General features: G+C 39.8%; 1 protein-coding gene across 3 annotated transcripts in view; it reads left to right on the forward strand.

Moving 5' to 3' along the window:
- The window catches only part of UMAD1 (UBAP1-MVB12-associated (UMA) domain containing 1), an 88,542-nt gene that overhangs the window by 210 nt on the left and 70,800 nt on the right, over positions 1–17,532 (forward strand). Inside the window, exons 1-2 of one of the 3 annotated variants that reach the window (XM_068157084.1) lie at positions 81–171; positions 8,411–8,526. In XM_068157084.1, the coding sequence (XP_068013185.1) occupies positions 8,445–8,526 (82 nt within the window). In that variant the 5' untranslated portion in view covers positions 81–171; positions 8,411–8,444. Of the gene's footprint in view, positions 1–80; positions 172–6,109; positions 6,204–8,410; positions 8,527–17,532 lie in introns of those variants that run through there. The other 2 variants (XM_068157085.1, XM_068157083.1) reach the window with 2 other exon arrangements.

A 17,532-nucleotide genomic window follows, 5' to 3' on the forward strand; every position in this document is an offset into this window, starting at 1 on the left:
AGGTGAAGCCCAGGGGGGCTGGGCTGCCCTGCTTCCCGGGGCTTCGCCTCCCCTCGCCGGCCTCCCCGCCGCGGCCTGTGCCCAGGCGGACGAGAGCAGCCTGGCCCGTGTCAGAAACGCTGTGACCAACGGGACCAGGGAGCTGGTTGTCTCCCTCTGTACTCTGCGCTGGTGAGGGCACACCTTGAGTAGTGGGGGGGGCCTGACTGCCAAGGAGGACATTGAGGTGCTGGAGCAGGTCCGGAGAAGGTCCGCGAAGCTAGTGATGGGTCTAGAGAACAGGGCCGGTGAGGAGAGGCTGAGGGTTGCTCAGTCTGGAGAAGAGGAGGCTGAGGGGAGAGCTCGTTGCTCTCCACAGCTCCCTGGAAGGAGGTTGGAGTGAGGTGGGGGTTGGTCTCTTCTCCAGAGTAACTAGCACTAAGGCAAGAGAAAATGGCCTGAAATTGCACCAGGGGAGATTTAGGTTGTGTATCAGGAAAACTTTCTTCCCTGTAAGAGTGGTCAGGCGTTGGAACAGGCTGCCCAGGGAGGTGGTGGAGTCACCGGCCCTGGAGGTGTTCAACAACAGTGAGAACGTGGCACTTCAGGACGTGGTTTAGTGCGCACAGTGGTGCTGGGTCGATGGTTGGACTGGATGATCTTAGAGGTCTTTTCCAACCTTAATGATTCTGTAATACTCTAAAAGGGGAAATGATATCCTGGGGTGCATCAAACACAGCATAAAGAGCTGCTGTCTTGAGGTGTGGCCTCAACCATGAGTGCTATGCAGGTTTGTGTGCTGAAATTACACCCAGGGGAGGGCATCAATGTAGGAGAAGGACTGTTTTTGGACAGCTTTAGAAGACTATAGAGAAGATGTGCCTTTGCTCAAATTAGAGAAAGCTGTGCTTTGTCTTTGAGAGTAATGTAAACACTTTGGAACTGAAGGGGAGAAACTAGGCAGAATTTGGTTGGATGTGTTAAAATATTGTTTTGTTATTTTGGCCTGTTGTATGCCTTAATTACAGGTATGCCAGTAGAAAATGACCAATTGAGATGTGACACATGTGCCTTCTGATAGACTATATAACTTTGCTGTGTAACATAATAAAGGTCTTTGCCTGCTTACATCTGGTCCAGAAAGCATTGCTCTGGGTGCATAAAACATCTATATGACAACAAATGGTGACCCTGACCGTGCACCTGGGTCATGGTGTATCAAGTGAGAAGTGGATAAGGACTCTGGGTTTGTCTGATTTGGAGAAAAAGAGTCTGAGGGTCAATCTCGTGGCTCTCTACAGCTTCCTGAGGAGAAGTGGAGAGCAAGGTGCTGAGCTCTTCTCCCTGCTATCAGTGCAAGGAAGTGGTCCACAGTTGTGCCAGGGGAGGTCCAGATTAGGAAGCATTTCTTTATAGAGGGTGGTCAAACACTGCAACAGGCTTCCTTGAGAAGTGGTTGATGCCCCAAGCCTGTCAATATTTAAAAGCCTTTTGACAGTACCATTAATAGCATGCTGTAACATTTGGTCAGCCCTGAAGTGGTCAGGAGGTTGGACTCGATGATCATTGTGGGTTCTTTGCAATGGAACTATTCTGTTCTGTGATTTTAATAGAATTTCATTTCACCATTAGAGAGCTTATACTTGATCCCCAGGGTTAGAGCCACTGATGGATGTGGCACTCTCATCATGCATCTTAAAAATCACAGAATCATTTTGGTTGGAAAAGTCTTGTAAGATCATTGAATCCAACCATTCTCTAACTACCAAGTATGGTGCTAAAGTCCTTGACTGTCTCTTGTGTGGAGAGGTTCCTCCCAGTTGCTTTTGCAGCAAAGGTTGCTAGTGGTATCCTGGGCTGCATTAGGTGTAGTGTTGCCAGTGATATTTCCCCTCTGCTCAACTCTGGTGAGGCCAAAGAGAGGTGTGAACGTGCTGGAGAGAGTCCAGCAAAAGGCCACAACAGTGATTAAGGGACTGGTGTATGTTACATAGAGGAAAGGCTGACAGAGCTGGGACTGTTCAGCCTAGGGAGTAGAAGGCTCAGGGGGATCTTAATGCATATAAATGCTTGAAAGGAGGGTGCAAACGGAACACAACCAGGCTTCTTCTAGTGCTGTCCAGTGACAGGACCAGAGGCAGTGGGCACAAACTGAAGTGCAGGAGGTTCCCTCTGAGCATGAGGAAACATTTTGTGAGCCTGATCAAGCACTGGCACAGGTTGCCCAGGGAGGATGTAGAGTCACGTTCCTTGGAGATGCTCAAAAGCCATCTGGAACTGGTCCTGGGCAACCAGCTGTAGTGGGCCCGGCTGAAGCAGGGGGTTGGACAAGGTGACTCCAGAGGTCACTTCTAACCTCAGGTGTTCTGTGGTTCTGTGATTTCCTGTTTCCAGAAGCTTTGTTTCACGGTAAAATTGAGAAAATCTAATTCTGCTGTGCTTAAAAGGCTGATCTTGATGCTGCCTGTGTGCTGGCTGTCTCTTCTGACCTGTTATGGGTTAGTTCATCTTCCTAATCAGCACAGAGTGTTCTTTGTTGGTTGGCTGGGTTAGCGTGGTGATAGCTCGACAAGCTGAACCAGCCTGCCAAGGAAGTAAGCTACTGCCAGAAGCTGTGCAGAATGGGCATGTGACTGCAAAGGGGAATGCTGGGGGGGTTGTATCTCTGATGGGGTGTAACTGGTTGTCATCTCCTTAGTGTCACTATGCCATTCATCTTTTCAGTAGCTTACTTGCAAGAGAATAAACCCATCTCCTTAGCATATCTTCAGAGACTTTAAAGGAGAGATCTCCTAACTGTAAAGGAGGAGGATGTAGCAGGCAGCTACAGAGTTGCTTTTACAGAGCTATTTGCCACATTTGAAGGGTAGAAAACCAGGTACAAATTGTTAGAAAGAAGTTGTCAGAAAAGCAGGTAGAAGTTCTTACAAATACTTGTCTGTATCACGCTTAACAGCTGTTGAAGGTTGGTTGTCAAAAGAACTGTTTGCAGGCAAAGAAGTAAGGTTCAATCTATTAGCTATTGTGTTCTATCTAACTAGGTTTCTGTTTTAGCATTCTCTATCTTCTTGAAGGTCTTGAATAGCAGAATCATAGAATTGTTTTAGTTGGAAAAGACCTCTAAGATCATGAAGTCCAACCACTAAATGTTGACACTGGTTTGAGTACTGTCATTCCACTCCTGTCTTTGCCTTTATCATGTCTGCATTTATTAGCTGACTTGGTTGTGGTTGAGTTCTCACGATTCAGCATCTTGGAGTGTTTTTTATACTTGGTTAATTTGGGTTGCATAGTTCTTGGTATTTCTGCATCCCTTGAACTTTATGGAAACTTTAAATATTCACATTTTATGTGAACAAGAATGTCTTTGTTAGTGTTTTGCATGTATCCATTTTTTGTATTCTTATTTCTCTTAACACTTAACTTTCCTGACTCTTCTGTTTCCAAGAAGCATAAACTAAAGGAATATGCCTAATGTTCATGCCAGATAAAAGAAACCTGGTCTAGTGGGAGGTGTCCCTGCCCATGACAGGGGCATTGGAACTAGATGGTCTTTAAGGTGCCTTCCAACTAAAACCATTCTATAATTCTATGAAATATTTGTTCTGTTGTTGTTGGGGTTTGTTTGTTTGTTTGTTTTCTTGTTCTTCTTTGTGTAGTAACTTACACTAGAACCAAAAGCTTTTAAACTTCTGTTTTGGTGTCACAGATACCTTCTTGGCTCTTAAAGTGGTTGTTCTTATGTCATAAGCAGAGTTTTACAGGACTGTAGACATCGTGCTCCTTTTCTGAATGCTTCAGCAGATGCTGATCTGGAAGAGAGAATTGCTCTGATGCTCTGTTATCTCCTTCCATAGATAATATAGCTTAAAGGGCTAGGTGTAAAATTATTCTGGCGCATTCCTATAGTCATTGTTCTGACCTCATGTCATCATTTATGTCATTTCCAGCAGTGCCACTGCAATTCTGCTTTGTTATATTTGTGGGCATCCTGTCTTCATCTAAGTCTGTATCATTGATGGGTTTAATATTAAATTGCCTTTCTCATCCTGCCAGTTGTAAACATGCAGTGAAAAGCTGAAAAGTAAAGCTAAATATGCTGGGATCGTCATTGTATAGAAAATTTCTATTGGATTTAACATATTAGTTTGGCTCAAAGGTCACCCATACTTCTTGTCAAAGGAGACTGACAAAATGCAGGAGGATTAAATTAACTCCTTTGTGCAGCTCTGTAACCCATCTTTGTCCAATCCTACCTATGCTCTGCGAGCCTCGGGAAAGACAAACTGTTTTTTGCAGCCGCTCAGAACTGCTGTAGTTCACAGTTGATTACTTGCTAATGACTGAAGCGCTGCCAAAAGCCTTATTCTTAACTATCAGCGACTGAGAGTGGAGAAAGAAAAAATTGTGTTCACTTTTTGGTGAGGAGGAAACATGAGGAGAAGGGAATTGTATATCCCTACCAAGGGAGATTTTTATCTTTAGGCAGTGAATTCAATTTCAGGTCTCCTATAGAAATAAAATCAATCCCATCTGGAAGGGGAAAGTGCTGTGCTATATAAGAGAAATTCCTGCAGGAACGTGGTGCTGTGTCTGAATGGAGGGTGTATTTGCAGTGATTTTGTGCTGACAGCTTTTGGGGAAAAAAACAACAGCCCACAACTAAGTTGTGGGTTTTTTTTTCTTCCTTTATTTATTTTTTTTTTTCCCTCTAGTCTGTGTAGCCATGCATCAGGGTCCACAAACTTCAAATGTAATTTTTACTCTGAAATAAAACTTGTGTGGAAACGGGTTGTTCTCAGCTTTCATTTACTGAAACCTCATCTTATCTGCAAGTAGTAAAACTCCAGCCTGATTCTGCAAGTGCTTAAACTGCGTTGTTATCTTCAAGAGCACGAGTGTTTCCATTCAGCTCTGTGTTTCTTTGTTGGACAGGGGCTTTGTTCTGTTTTTAACATGTAACTCAAGAAATGTAGGGGTTGCATTTCCTGTTACTGGAGAGATTTATGATTACTTTTGAAGTAATACACTTGATAAAATTCTTCAGAGAGCAAATAGCACAAATATCCCAGCATTGCCTGTCTGCAGCTTTTCCTTTACCTGACTGTAATGCATAGAGCTCTAATTTTTCTTTCTCTGCTCCTCTGTTTTCTTAGTCATTCTTTGTTATTTAATGAAAATTTAATATTCTGTTCAGCAAAGGTACAGAAATACTCCATCCCCAATATGAGCTATGCAGACCTGAGATCTACAACCAGAAGTTTTGTTTCTAAGTGGTGAATACCCAGAGGAGGAAACAGCCTCATTGAGCACCTTAGTCTTTTCAATATGTGGATTTCTTACCACTTCCCCTAACATTCCCAGTCACAAAACACAACATATGTTATTTTCTTACTGCTGGAGCAGTGATTTTAACTGCATGAGAACTTTCAGGTCTGAGCTTAGGGGATATTTTTTATTAGTTTCTTTAAGCAAAGGATGTGTGGTTTGGTTTTGGTTTCTGTTTGAGAAATACTGCTAGCAGCTACAAGGTAAAAATAAAAAGTAATGTACATGGATAGGATTAATAATGTGGGGTTTAGGAAAAAAAAGGGGATACCAGGCTGCCTTCTGTTAATTAAAGGAAAAAAATCTAGTATGAGAAAGTGCTTGTAACATTAATTTGGCTAGTGATTCTTAATTTCCTCTGAATGGAAATGTCAGCAGTGAAGTTTAGGTGTGTTAAATATGCAGGATTTAAATGCATGGTTCCCTATACAGCTCTACTGTGCCATGTATATACTGATTAAGATGCTTTTCTTTGTGCAAGAAAGAAGGGCAGTGGAACGCTTGTGGTAGAGCTGAAAATTGTACGGCAGTGCAGATCTCAAGGAGTAAAAAAAGTGTAACTGGAGCAACTGCAGCTCTGGCACCTGAAGTGGCTGACTGGAACCTGAGCCTTTACCAAAGCTGTCTGTAAGATTTGACACATCACGTTGATTTTGCTTCTTGTTGTTGCACACTTGGGATGAAGGTAAAATTGCATTTTAAACTGTTCCACGACTGCCTCTCCTTCATACATCATTGGAGCAGAAACCTGACTCTTGAGCATTACAGCACAGGTTTTTACCACTTGAGCTATGGGACTGACAACTCTAATTGGTAGCAGGAGAAGACTTATTCCCTGAGGGCTGAAAAAGGAATATGCTGCTGGCGCCATGTGTTGAGCCTGGGTGTGGGGGAAGGTAAGGAATAAATGAGATAATTAGGAGTTTCTACTGTGTAATCTCCACGGAACTGGAAATACCAGTATTTCACATAGTAAAGTAGGAAAACAAGCAGATAAAGGAATAAAGTGCAGACAAGTAACATTTATTTTTTAATTGCTGCATACCTGACATTGGATCACTAGTCATCCTCTTGTGAGCATTAGTGTAGTTTCTTTGGTTGCTAGAAATTGCACTGTGTCAGCGTAAGCAAGCAGTAGCTGGGCGGCCTGCTGGATATTCAGTCTTCAAGTCTCAGGTGTCAGACCAGGGTTTAAATCTTTGGTGCCTTTGCCATGTTCTATTTATGTTCTGTTCCTGAAAGCCAGTGCTTACACTTCACATGAAACTGTCTGTGATCTGGAGTAGGGAAGGGTTTGCAATCACTTGTAAGAGCAGAGTGTGAGGCACTTTATATCTGGTGAATAGTCAGTGCTGATTATGCAGTCAGTTGATACAGGTCCCTGTCTAGGGCAAAAAAAAGTCTTGCTTATGGTATCATGAACACTTGGATAGGAAGTAAGGAATTCTGGCAAACAATGAATCCAGGATTGTTACCTTTCCTTTATATATTTTTATATATATATATATTTTTTTTTTCTTATTTATTTATTTTGTAATCCAAACACTGCATGATAAGACTCTTCTCTCTTTCCCACCATCTAAAGCTTCTTTGTTAAATTTGTTGCTCTTGGTTTGTCTGTCCCTTCTCCTTTAAATGTTGGTGCCTGCAAAGTAAATCAGGGTTCTGCTTCTCAAACTCTACATTATTCCACTTTTCCCAGTTTAATGTTGATAATTTAGCAGAGGAGATCATCACATACCTTTCTTTAAACCATCCTCTTTGCATTTGGCACACGGCCTGTTTCAATCACAGACTACTCCATAAACTGGTGGTGTCCAGTGGTCCCAAGTTCAGCCCTCAAGGGCTGGAATTGATGACATCTTCAAAGGGTGACTGCTGCTGCAGTGTCCCTTTCCCTTTCTTACCATCCCATTAGTAGGGATGGGGCTGCTGTTGTGGGAAGAGGCTGAGGAGACCCTCAGTTACTGCATTCAGTAGTGGTGTTAGGTTGGTAGTCCTCTCAGTGAGCTGAGCCTGTGAAGATGTGCTTTGTATAGCTTTGTTGGCTGTTCTTCATAAGTGTCACTTCCTTATAAAGCTTTTCTTGGAATAAGAGAAACTTCCTTGAGTCTTAAAGTTCAGAATAATTAGAGAATTTGCTTCAGAGAATGTTTCATGGTGTATCCATGTTTATGGAGTGGTTCATAGGACTCAATTTTGTAAAAGCTGGCCCAACTGCCTGTGTTCTGGCTTAATGAATGCTCATGGGGTTTTAAATATGAATTTGTCCCTTTAAAGCTATTCAGAATTGCTTCTGTGTAATCTGCCAGTCTTGAGATAGATACTGAGCATAGATTTTTGCAGCTGATGATTTTATCCCCCCGGTTTCCTTGTTTTGTACTAGCTGTGGTAAGCTGGTGAATTCTTAGCTACTTCGGAAGATTCTTTTAATGAATTACAGCTAGGGAAAAATGGCAGCATAGGATTTTCTTGCATTTTCTTTTAAGGGAATCAGTGGCAACTGTTAATGAAATACACCCAAGTATCTCAGAAACTATGCTAAGATTGCTGGGGTGGGTGTGTTGCTCTCTTCAATTGACGCACAGACACTGAAGACTGAAAATCTCTGATGAAATTTGCATCATTGAAGTATTCCTGTATTACAAAGCTGCATTTTCTATAGGATCATGTTTTACACTTCAGGATTTAGATGCTTTACAACTAACTCTGATGACAAAGTTTGTCTAACAACAATTTGAAGAAGCAGAAAAATAAGGAAATGTGCTGGGTAAATGCTGAAGGGAGTTTCCCTTTTACACTTCTATTTAGAAAGGTTGAAGTTTGGGGTGGTTTTTGGTTGGTTGTTGTTGTGGGGTTTTTTGTTTGTTTGTTTTTTCAATGGTTCCATTCATCATTTTTACAAAAGAAGCTTTTATACTTCACTCTCTCCTGGCCTGTTGACATTACTATTTCAACAGTAAGGTGATCTATTTGACATCAAACGCTCGGTGTTTCAAACCTAGTGTAAAGAGTAAGATGCAATGTTATGGTCGTGGCTTTAGCATGGTGTTAAATTCTTATGGTAAATGCAATTATTTAACATGTTGTGTCTTTATTTTAGGTAACAACTTAGAAGAAGCAGAAAAAAAGAGGCTATGTTCAGCTTCTTCCGAAAAAGTCAGGAGTCAAAGAAGGTTACGGTGCCAGAGAGAGAAGCAGATGGATTTGTTATTGTGGGTAAGTGGTTCTTCTGTATAAAATTATTCTTGTCATCTTTGAAATGCAAAAAGTTCTTTGAGGTACTTAGACCAAATGAAAAGTTAAGAGAAGCCATGATAAAAATGGTTCAGAATTCTTACTTTTCCTGAAGGATATTCCTGTTCTCATCATTTGTTCTAAATGGCTGACATTGTATTTAGGTAGGGATGAACGTTCAAGAGCATTGAAAAACTTAGATTTCTTGTTTTCCCTCTCATATTTTGAGCAAGGAGAAGTTTCCTCCTTTCAAAACAAGAAAGCTTAAAGCTGAGGCTTCTAGCTTTATGACTAGAGTTGTGAGAAGAGAATATCTTACTGTAGTTGTTACAGGACTGGGGGTTGTTTCAGAATCCTTTCTTTTACTAGTACCCTCAAAGTCATTTTTATATTAGAAGCCAAGAAGTATCTTTGTATTTCTAGTCATGCTTAGTTTCTTGAAAATTATGGAGTGTAGGATGGTCAAAGTCTTTTTGCTACTCAAAAACTAATCCAAAGTTTACTCATCTCTGAACTGGTTAAATTTGCAACTATACCCAAGCTCTTTCACAGTCTTGTCAGATGGCTCAAGTGTGCAGAAGATAAAAATTCATTGCTGTCATGCTGTAACTGATCCTTTCATTTTTCCTCTTCTGAAAATTTGTGTTTTCCTCCTTGTAAATCTGTCATCATTAATACCAGCTTCTGCTGCTGTGATTTTTCTTTTTACTTGGTTTTAGCAGGAATCTTACAGTGTTTGTCCATGTAAGTTTTACTTCTTGAGCAGTTTTAAGTCACAAAAGCCTCTAGACTATTAAGATCTAACAATATGAGACTAGTGACAATCTTTCTGAGGAGAATGTGTATTCTTTGTAATACTGCTTCATTAAAACAATTCTGATTTCACATCTGTGACTCTGTGGTGATGGTTAACGGTTGTTTTCCACTAGATTTTATTCATCTGCGCTGGTTTTGATGGCTACTTCAAATCACTTCAGCTCTTGCATCATGAAAGGGTCAGAGGAGACATACTGTCATCCTGAAAGAGGCTGGAGACCATTTAGAGTTTCCAGTTCTGTAACTGGCACAGAGTTCTGCACCCAAGTGTTGCTTGTATCCCACAATTGCTGTTTCTGGGTTTGGATTCAATTTGACTTTATTCTTTTTTCCTGAAGTCTTATCAGGGACTATTTAAACTTAGTTTCATAGTTTCATAGTTTCATTCAGGGTTGGAAGGGACCACAAGGATTATCTAGTTCCAACCCCCCTGCCATGGGCAGGGACACCCCACACTAGATCAGGCTGGACAGAGCCTCATCCAGCCTGCTCTTAAACACCCCCAAGGACGGGGCCTCGACCACCTCCCTGGACAACCCATTCCAGGGTCTCACCACTCTCATGGTGAAGAACCTCCTCCTCACATCCAGCCTGAATCTCCCCACCTCCAGCTTCATTCCATTCCCCCTAGTCCTATCACTACCTGAGATCCTGAGAAGTCCTTCCCCAGCCTTCCTGTAGGCCCCTTTCAGATACTGGAAGGCCACAATTAGGTCACCTCGGAGCCTTCTCTTCTGCAGACTGAACAGCCCCAAGTCCTTCAGTCTGTCCTCATAGGAGAGGTGCTCCAGCCCTCTGATCATCCTTGCTTCATAAAAATTCATATCAAATTAATCTGTTAAATACAAACTTAACAACTATCAGGTTTACTTGAATCTTCTGTATTTCTTATTAATTTTTGCTCAGACCAGTTAATTTATCAAACTAATGAAATGGACTGTAATTTCATCTTCACTGACTTCTACTGGGCAAAAGAATTGCCATCAACCTTGGCTGTGGAGCATATCGGCTGTCTTGCTAGATGGATGTAGTTGCAGAATTGTAGGTCAGGATGTAGTTGCAGAATTTTAGGTCAGAATTGTAGTTTGAAGAATTGTAGGTCAGCACTTAAGGGCATACTTATCTAGAGTTTTTTTTATCAAGGAATGGAGGCAGTCCAACAAAGCATACAAACCCCAATACTTAGCTATTCTGCTAGTTGCCTTTGTATTACACAGATGGGGGGAGGTGTTCTGAAGCCTTTTTAAAATGTAGGTGTAAAATATTCTAGAATACCAGCACTAAATGACTTCAACAAATCTCTGTAGGATTATAAGACCATTAGTGTGAATACTGCTGTAGGCAATGAACACTCTTGAAGAATTTAATTTCTCATGTTTTAAGTTGGTTCCTAAGCCCACTGTTTCATTCAAAGCATGAAAGAACAAAAAGCCTAGTTCACTGATAATCTGTGGATGTGGGCAGGAGTGATTTCCTTTTATTCCCTGGAGAAAGAAGAGGAGAAATACATCCTCAGGGGATTAGGCCTTTGCAGCTTCTCTGGGCAACACGTTGCAGTGTCTCAATACCCTCATAGTAAAGAACTTCTTCCTGATGTCCAGTCTAAATCCACCCTGCTCTAGTTGAGAACCATTGCTCCTTGCTCTATCACCACATGCCCCTTATAAATAGTCCCTCCAGCTTTCCTGTAGGCTCCCTTCAGGTACTGAAAATACCTCAGGTACTCTTGCTCTGTAAACCCCCCTTTTCCCTACTGTGCTTTCCTAGATTCTTGGAGGCCATCTAGAACTAGTAAGCAAAATTTGTTATGCTTCTCACTACTGGAGCAAGCCTGACTTTTGCCTGTTGGAGAACAGAAATAGTCATAAATGTAAGAAATTAAGTGCTTTGAAATCTCTTCCCAGTAAGAACTTGTGGCATTTAAGTCAGTCTTGGATCTGTGAAGTTAACCAACATGTACCTTCTGTTTCAGTGCTGATACCTGAAGAGAAGGAGCTATACAGAGCAAATTTGGCCAGGCTTGCACCAGCATTAAAAACCACACAGAAAAGGAGGTGGAAACAATCCTATTTCATCCTGTGAGGTGGAATACAGCATAAGGCTAATATTTACTTCTTAATCAGAAAGTAGAAGAGAACTAGTGCTAGATGAAAGGTGGAAAGTTCAGGAATTTTTTGTTTGATAAGCAAGGTGTTGTAGAACATCACTACTACATGCTGTGACAAAGCCAGGAATATAACAGGATGCAGAAAGAGTACATCATTAATTCGTTAAGTTGTGGTGAATGATAGCAGAATTTTGGTGGTCAAGTGTGATTTGCTGTTTTAATCTCTGCAAGACATCCAAACTTTGTCTGTCTCCTAAATGAGGGACCTGAACCTTCTTCTGAGGTATTCAGTATTTATATAACTTGGTTAATTCACTATTGTAATTCCTTTATGCAGAATCATTCTCATCTGTAGGCTGGAGCATCCCCACTCAGGGACTGTGGAGAATATGATTTACAGCCAGCTGGATGTTTCCCTTTATTAACTGGGGTTACATTGCAAAAGGGCATCCTTAAATCAGAAAGTCTTCTGTACTGAAGTTATAGAGAAGTAAATGAATCAACCTAAGTCAGTCTTTAGTTCTGGATATCTTTACTGTTCCTGCAGACCAAGTTTATCTATATTGCGCCTCTCCAACTCCCCATTTCTGTTTTGCCATGAATTTATTCTGCATGCAGATTTATGGGGTACTTTTTGTTGTGGAAGGAAGAACTGGATAAATTGCATGCTACAATAAGGTATTATTATTTTCATACTCAGTAATAGCGATCTCTGCATAGCTATTAAAGAGCTTCTTAGGTGTTTGTTTCTGAGAGGAATGTGTATTTTGAAATCTTTAGGAGTGAATCTATTAGGAAAAGGAAATTTAATGTAGTAATTCTCCCAAATTAAAGGATTCTCTTCTACTAGTTTATTACTGCAACTCAAAGTATTTTTTTGGTTCCCCCCACTTTGTGTACACACCTCAAAGATGAAAGCATCAAGAGCTGTGTAAAATCTTAGTGTTCCTTCTGCTGTTTGTTTTCAAGGAATCAGTAGTAATGTGTAGTAGATTCCTCTGAATCTCTACACTGTTTTGTCATTAATTTTTAAAGAGCTTTTAGTGGTGCTAGTAAGGAAGGCTGGGCTGTTTTAAAATATGCTATTACTTTAAAGAAATGCAGAAGGCTTTGTGCCAGTTTGAAACAGGCAGTGTCTCAATGTCCTTTACCTTTTTGCATCAATGGCTTCGTGTTACCTATTTTTTTTTTAATATAACACTAAGTGCCTGTGTAGCTATTTCTAGCCTTGCAGTTTCTGTAATAATCAAGCTATTATTTCATTATGTCATTTCAGATTAAAAGCATTTCATGCAAGCTGAGATTTGGAGAACTCTTTTCATATTTTTATTTAAAGAATAGTTTATACATGTCAGCCTGTAAGTGAATACTTGTGATGCAAACCCAGAAGTTACTGTGTTAAGTGTTTTGTTTTTCAAGGTGCTGCTTTATGGGATTGATACTCAGTTAGGTGTTGAATTTTAGAGAGTTGACTGAAAAGGGAGGAGGAGGAATTCAGAAGAAACAGTCCTCTCCTGTTCCTGTTCTTTAGTTGCATAAGGAGGTAATGGCTACCCTTCATTCAGTAATGAAGTCAAACTAATCCTCTTGGGTACTAATTTTGCACAAAAACAAACTGTTTTTCAGTAGTACCACTAGATGGGGATTTTTCTTGTGTTCAAGAGTTGTAGGGCTTTTCTTTCTCCTTCATGCACATGCACACAGAGTAGTAGTAATTATCAGTACACCATTTTATTAGACTGTAGGTTTTCACCAGATTTATAAAAAGCTTTTTAAAGCCTAATATCAAATCTAGAATGGCATTCCAACCTAATAAAAATAATGAAGCTTGAAATGTTGACAGCATGTATCAAGATGTTGGCTTGTAATTCCTTCCAAACAGATCTGTTGAGGCCCATGTGGGACCTAAATAACACAAAGAAGTAAATTTGCATATTTTACAGCAGGGGGAAAAAACAGAATGCAAAAACATGAATAATTAGGAGCACAAGCTTCATGCTATATTAATACTGTTGAAAAGCATGTGTTGATTGTATTCTGAAAGCCAGTAGTGATTTGGTTGAGTGAACTCAGCATCTCTTATGCAGATTAAAGGAACTGGGTTACAGAACAACTGAAATTCATTGTTTTCCTGTATAAGGAGGTATATTTCTTAAAGGAGTTTTTTTTTTGCTTGGGTTCTGTATTGCACAGGGAATCTTTCTTTTTCATGCCTCGTCAAAGCCGGCTTCTGTTGACAAAGGGCTGTGCAATCCTTCGTTTTGCTTGTGCACCTCTAGATTTTAAAAGCAGTTATCTCACTGCCACAAATCAGATGTTAGTATTTTCAGCACTTCAGTGTACATGACCTACTTTTCTTTTTGTAGCATTTATTTTTGGGTTTGGTTTTTTTGTTGCTTTCTAAGATGTGAGCCCCTGAAACGCATTTGTGATGCTTCCACACTCCAAATTTGCTGACTTCTGAATTTACAGAAATGCCCTTCTTTGAGTGTTAGCAGATGAATAATATGAAATGTTGTGTTGGCTTCTGTTGATGGCAATTTCAGGATGTGTAACATACTTTTTAGGAAGAAAAAAAACCCCACAACAACTTTTAAAGTGGTAAATAGTATTAAAAGTTGTTTACTGATTACTTTGTCTTGCCCCCTTAACTCACAGCTATCTCAAAAATTACCTGGTTTTGAGCACTGTCTCAAGGGAGGAAAAAACCAGAATATGGAGGCTTCTTATTTAGCTTGTACAGCAGTTTTAATTCTGGAGAGACAGAAGAATTATGTGCTGCTGTATTAGAGGGCTTTATTTTAGGGCTTTAGGACAGACAAAAATACACACAACCAAACAGTTTTAATCTGGCTTTTAAGCACATCTTCCTAATTTGCATCACCAAAGGAGGAAAATGGTAAAATGTCCCAGCCTTTTTAGAAGTTGATGTAATTGTAAGAGGTTAAAGAGGCATCTGGCAAAAGGTTGTTTTGAGGTCACACATGCATCTGACAGTTTGCTGCCAGCCCTCTAAGAAAATACTGGTTGGAGTTGTGTTCCTGTTTTTCCTATTAACTGTCTTCTAACTTGATGTAGAGTAATCACTTTCTACGTATCCAGGTCTCCAAACTGCTGAAAGCTTCGGTCCTACTGATTGTAACTCTTGCAAATAATGATGGAAATAGAATATACTGAAATAAGAAAATAAGAAAATCCTTTCCTCTTTTTTTTTTCCCAACCCCCTAGAAATTTATCCTCAGAAAAGATGAAGACATTTCTTGGACATTACTATTCTGCAATGATGTATTTACATAGTTGACATAGTATTCTTTAACCTTTGCTTATAGTGAGGTGTTGGCTTTTGACACCTGGATTCTTACAATTTCACTAGTCAACAGCCTTTGTCTGTTGCTTCATAGCATTCTTAAAGCATTTTACAGTTGGAATATATGAAAGAAAAATACTGATTGCTTATTTTGAAACAGAGGAAAAAAACAGCAAAATGAGGTGTCAAAGTAGGGATTTTCAGGTGCTGGTTGTAAGTATTATTTCCCAGAATATAAGCTGGTTGTTAAATGTGTTGTAGAATTAAAAGCTTCTTTGCTTTGTAATGCAAAGAAAATAGTCCTTGATGTGATAATATATTTTTGGCCCAAGTCTGAGTTTCCCACATAAGGTGAACCTTACACCTAGGGCTAGCTGAAAAAGAGGAGGTCAAAAATGTGTTGCAGGAGTGCAAGTTGCTTACTCTGGCAAGTGATAAATTCAGGTTGAAGTCCCTCTTACAGCAATTTACAGCATGGCTAGGGCAAAGAGAGCCCAGGTCATTAGCCCATGCAATCACTGCCTGTCTGGCTGGAGTCATTCAGACTTCCACAGATGTTAATCAGTGTTGATTTTCTGTGAAGGAAATGTTACAGTGAGCTGATTTTACACACACACCTCCCTCTCTCTGGCAAATAAATGTTTTTTTATATCTTTTCAGTGGAAGAAGAAAAATTACTTTGCCAAAGAGGCATTGTTTGTTTATTTTAAATTAGTATAAAGGAACTCCAGAAGCTTCTGTTGTGTTTCACAAGTGTTTCAAGTCATGTCATAGTAACATATATATATATATATATGGCTTTTCTTTATAAATTGAAATATGGCTTGTCACCTTGTGCATGAAGGTGTTATTTTTTCTTTAGCTGCCCTTTCTTGATCTGCTAGATTAAGTACCTTTCAGTAAGGGCCAAAGAAATTAAAGGATGTAGGTGATTAATCCAGTCAGTTGTTTTGCACTTTGGTGCTATCTCATCTACTTCTGCCATAACACATCTTTAGTGGCTGCCAAAAATATAATGTGCTTTCTGATCTCTGCTCACACAGCTAAATGATCTTCAGCTTTTTCCTGCTGCTTTTCTCCCACAAGTAAAGACTGTGTGGAGTCAGTTCTGATATTGTTCTCTTTTCCTTCAATCAAAAATAAGCTCACAGAATTGACCACGGCTTGCTGGGGAAATTATGCAGTAATCAGTTTTTGGTGACCATGATCACTTCACTGATTTTGTACCTTTTGATATATTATTCTTGTGCTATTTCTTTTGTTAAATTATTCTAGTGCTATTTCTGCTATCATGGGGATGTCCTTCTGTGTCATAGTGAAAAATAAAGAGGAATGCAGTGACCCCTTAGAAATAGTGGGTTGTTTTGCTTGTGCAGTTTGTCTCTTTAGCAGTGAGCACACACTTTGCTGTTACTTCATTTAACCATGTACAGCACAGGATGTAATCACATTCTTAATTCTGTATATTGAATCCTCTGTGAATGCTTATTTGCTACAAAAACTCTATATGGGGCAGGAATTATAGTGGACAGAAAATCATTGAAAAGCATAAGTGAGTTTAACTCAGGAATATTGATACAGTGTGAGTGTTTCTCTCTTTCCCCTTTCCAGCAGCTGATATAAATGTGGAACTTCAAATACACTCAGCAGATGTTTACAGTCTCTTCAACCCCCTCTTGTTTTTGTCAGGGTGTCTGAGGGAAGTTAGGGGAATATGGAGTAGGTTAATGTGGATTTTGTATTTTATCAACCAGAATACAAGTACAAACTGTAGAGAGAGCTTTCACAATTGCTAGTTTTAAGTTGTGAGTGGTGAGGTTCATTTCTTTTTGAGATTGTGTTTGGTTTTTTCCTCCACCCTCTTTTAATTACCTTCAGATTAATGATGAGGTCTTAGAGCATGTGACTGCCATTCAACCTGTACAATATGCCCTTTTTTTTCAGTTAAAATGCACATGTTTCCTTAAAATGATCCAAAGTCCCAGACCTCTCCTGGAACTAAGGAAAATAAAATATTTTTGCTGTTAGACCATATAATCCTAATATCTCTTTCCACTGAGATCTGTTGTCTGCTCCAGCAATATTCTGCAGTTGGTCAGGAGTTTAAGCTCCTAGCTTTCCTATTCTGGGTTGAATCAGAGAGAAACAATTTAAAAGCCACAAGATTTAACTTCTAGCCTTCTTTCAGTTTGCACGAAACTTCAGTCTGTTGAGAGGGAGGGAATGGGACTTTGTGGCTCTTTCTTTGCCACTTTATTTTTTTCAGTGGGAACTTGTCTCTATAATTTTTCCTGAATGATTTCATTCTTCCATCTTGCACGAGGGGAAGGCTGCGACTAAGGAAGATTTGATTTACAAAAGCATTAGCAAAGCTGTTATAGATGAAAGCAGCCAATATTATCTTTAAAACATGGGTATTAAACACACATAGCAATGCACCCTTTATTAGGAAAAGAATTAGGAGGGAGTTTTTATTTTGCTAGAGCTATTTTACTAACCCACAAGTTATGTCAACACTGTTATAGAGATGCACAAAGAGCTTTCCTTAGATGTAAACAAAATTTAATATGCTGACTTCAGATGAATATAAACTTCATTTGAATATACCAACTCTTAGGAGAATTTACTCCTACTTTACCCCTGAGTGAACCAGAGGTGAGATCCAGGAAAGACCTAGTAGTAGTTTCCAACTTGTGCATTGAGATTTTAAAAAACTAGGAAAGAAGTGGAATGAAATTATCTCTGAAGTTTGGGTTAC

The sequence above is a fragment of the Melanerpes formicivorus genome, unplaced genomic scaffold (assembly GCF_026170545.1).
Source record: "Melanerpes formicivorus ecotype bairdi unplaced genomic scaffold, bMelFor1.0.p_v2 SCAF_35, whole genome shotgun sequence".
Lineage (NCBI taxonomy): Eukaryota > Metazoa > Chordata > Aves > Piciformes > Picidae > Melanerpes > Melanerpes formicivorus.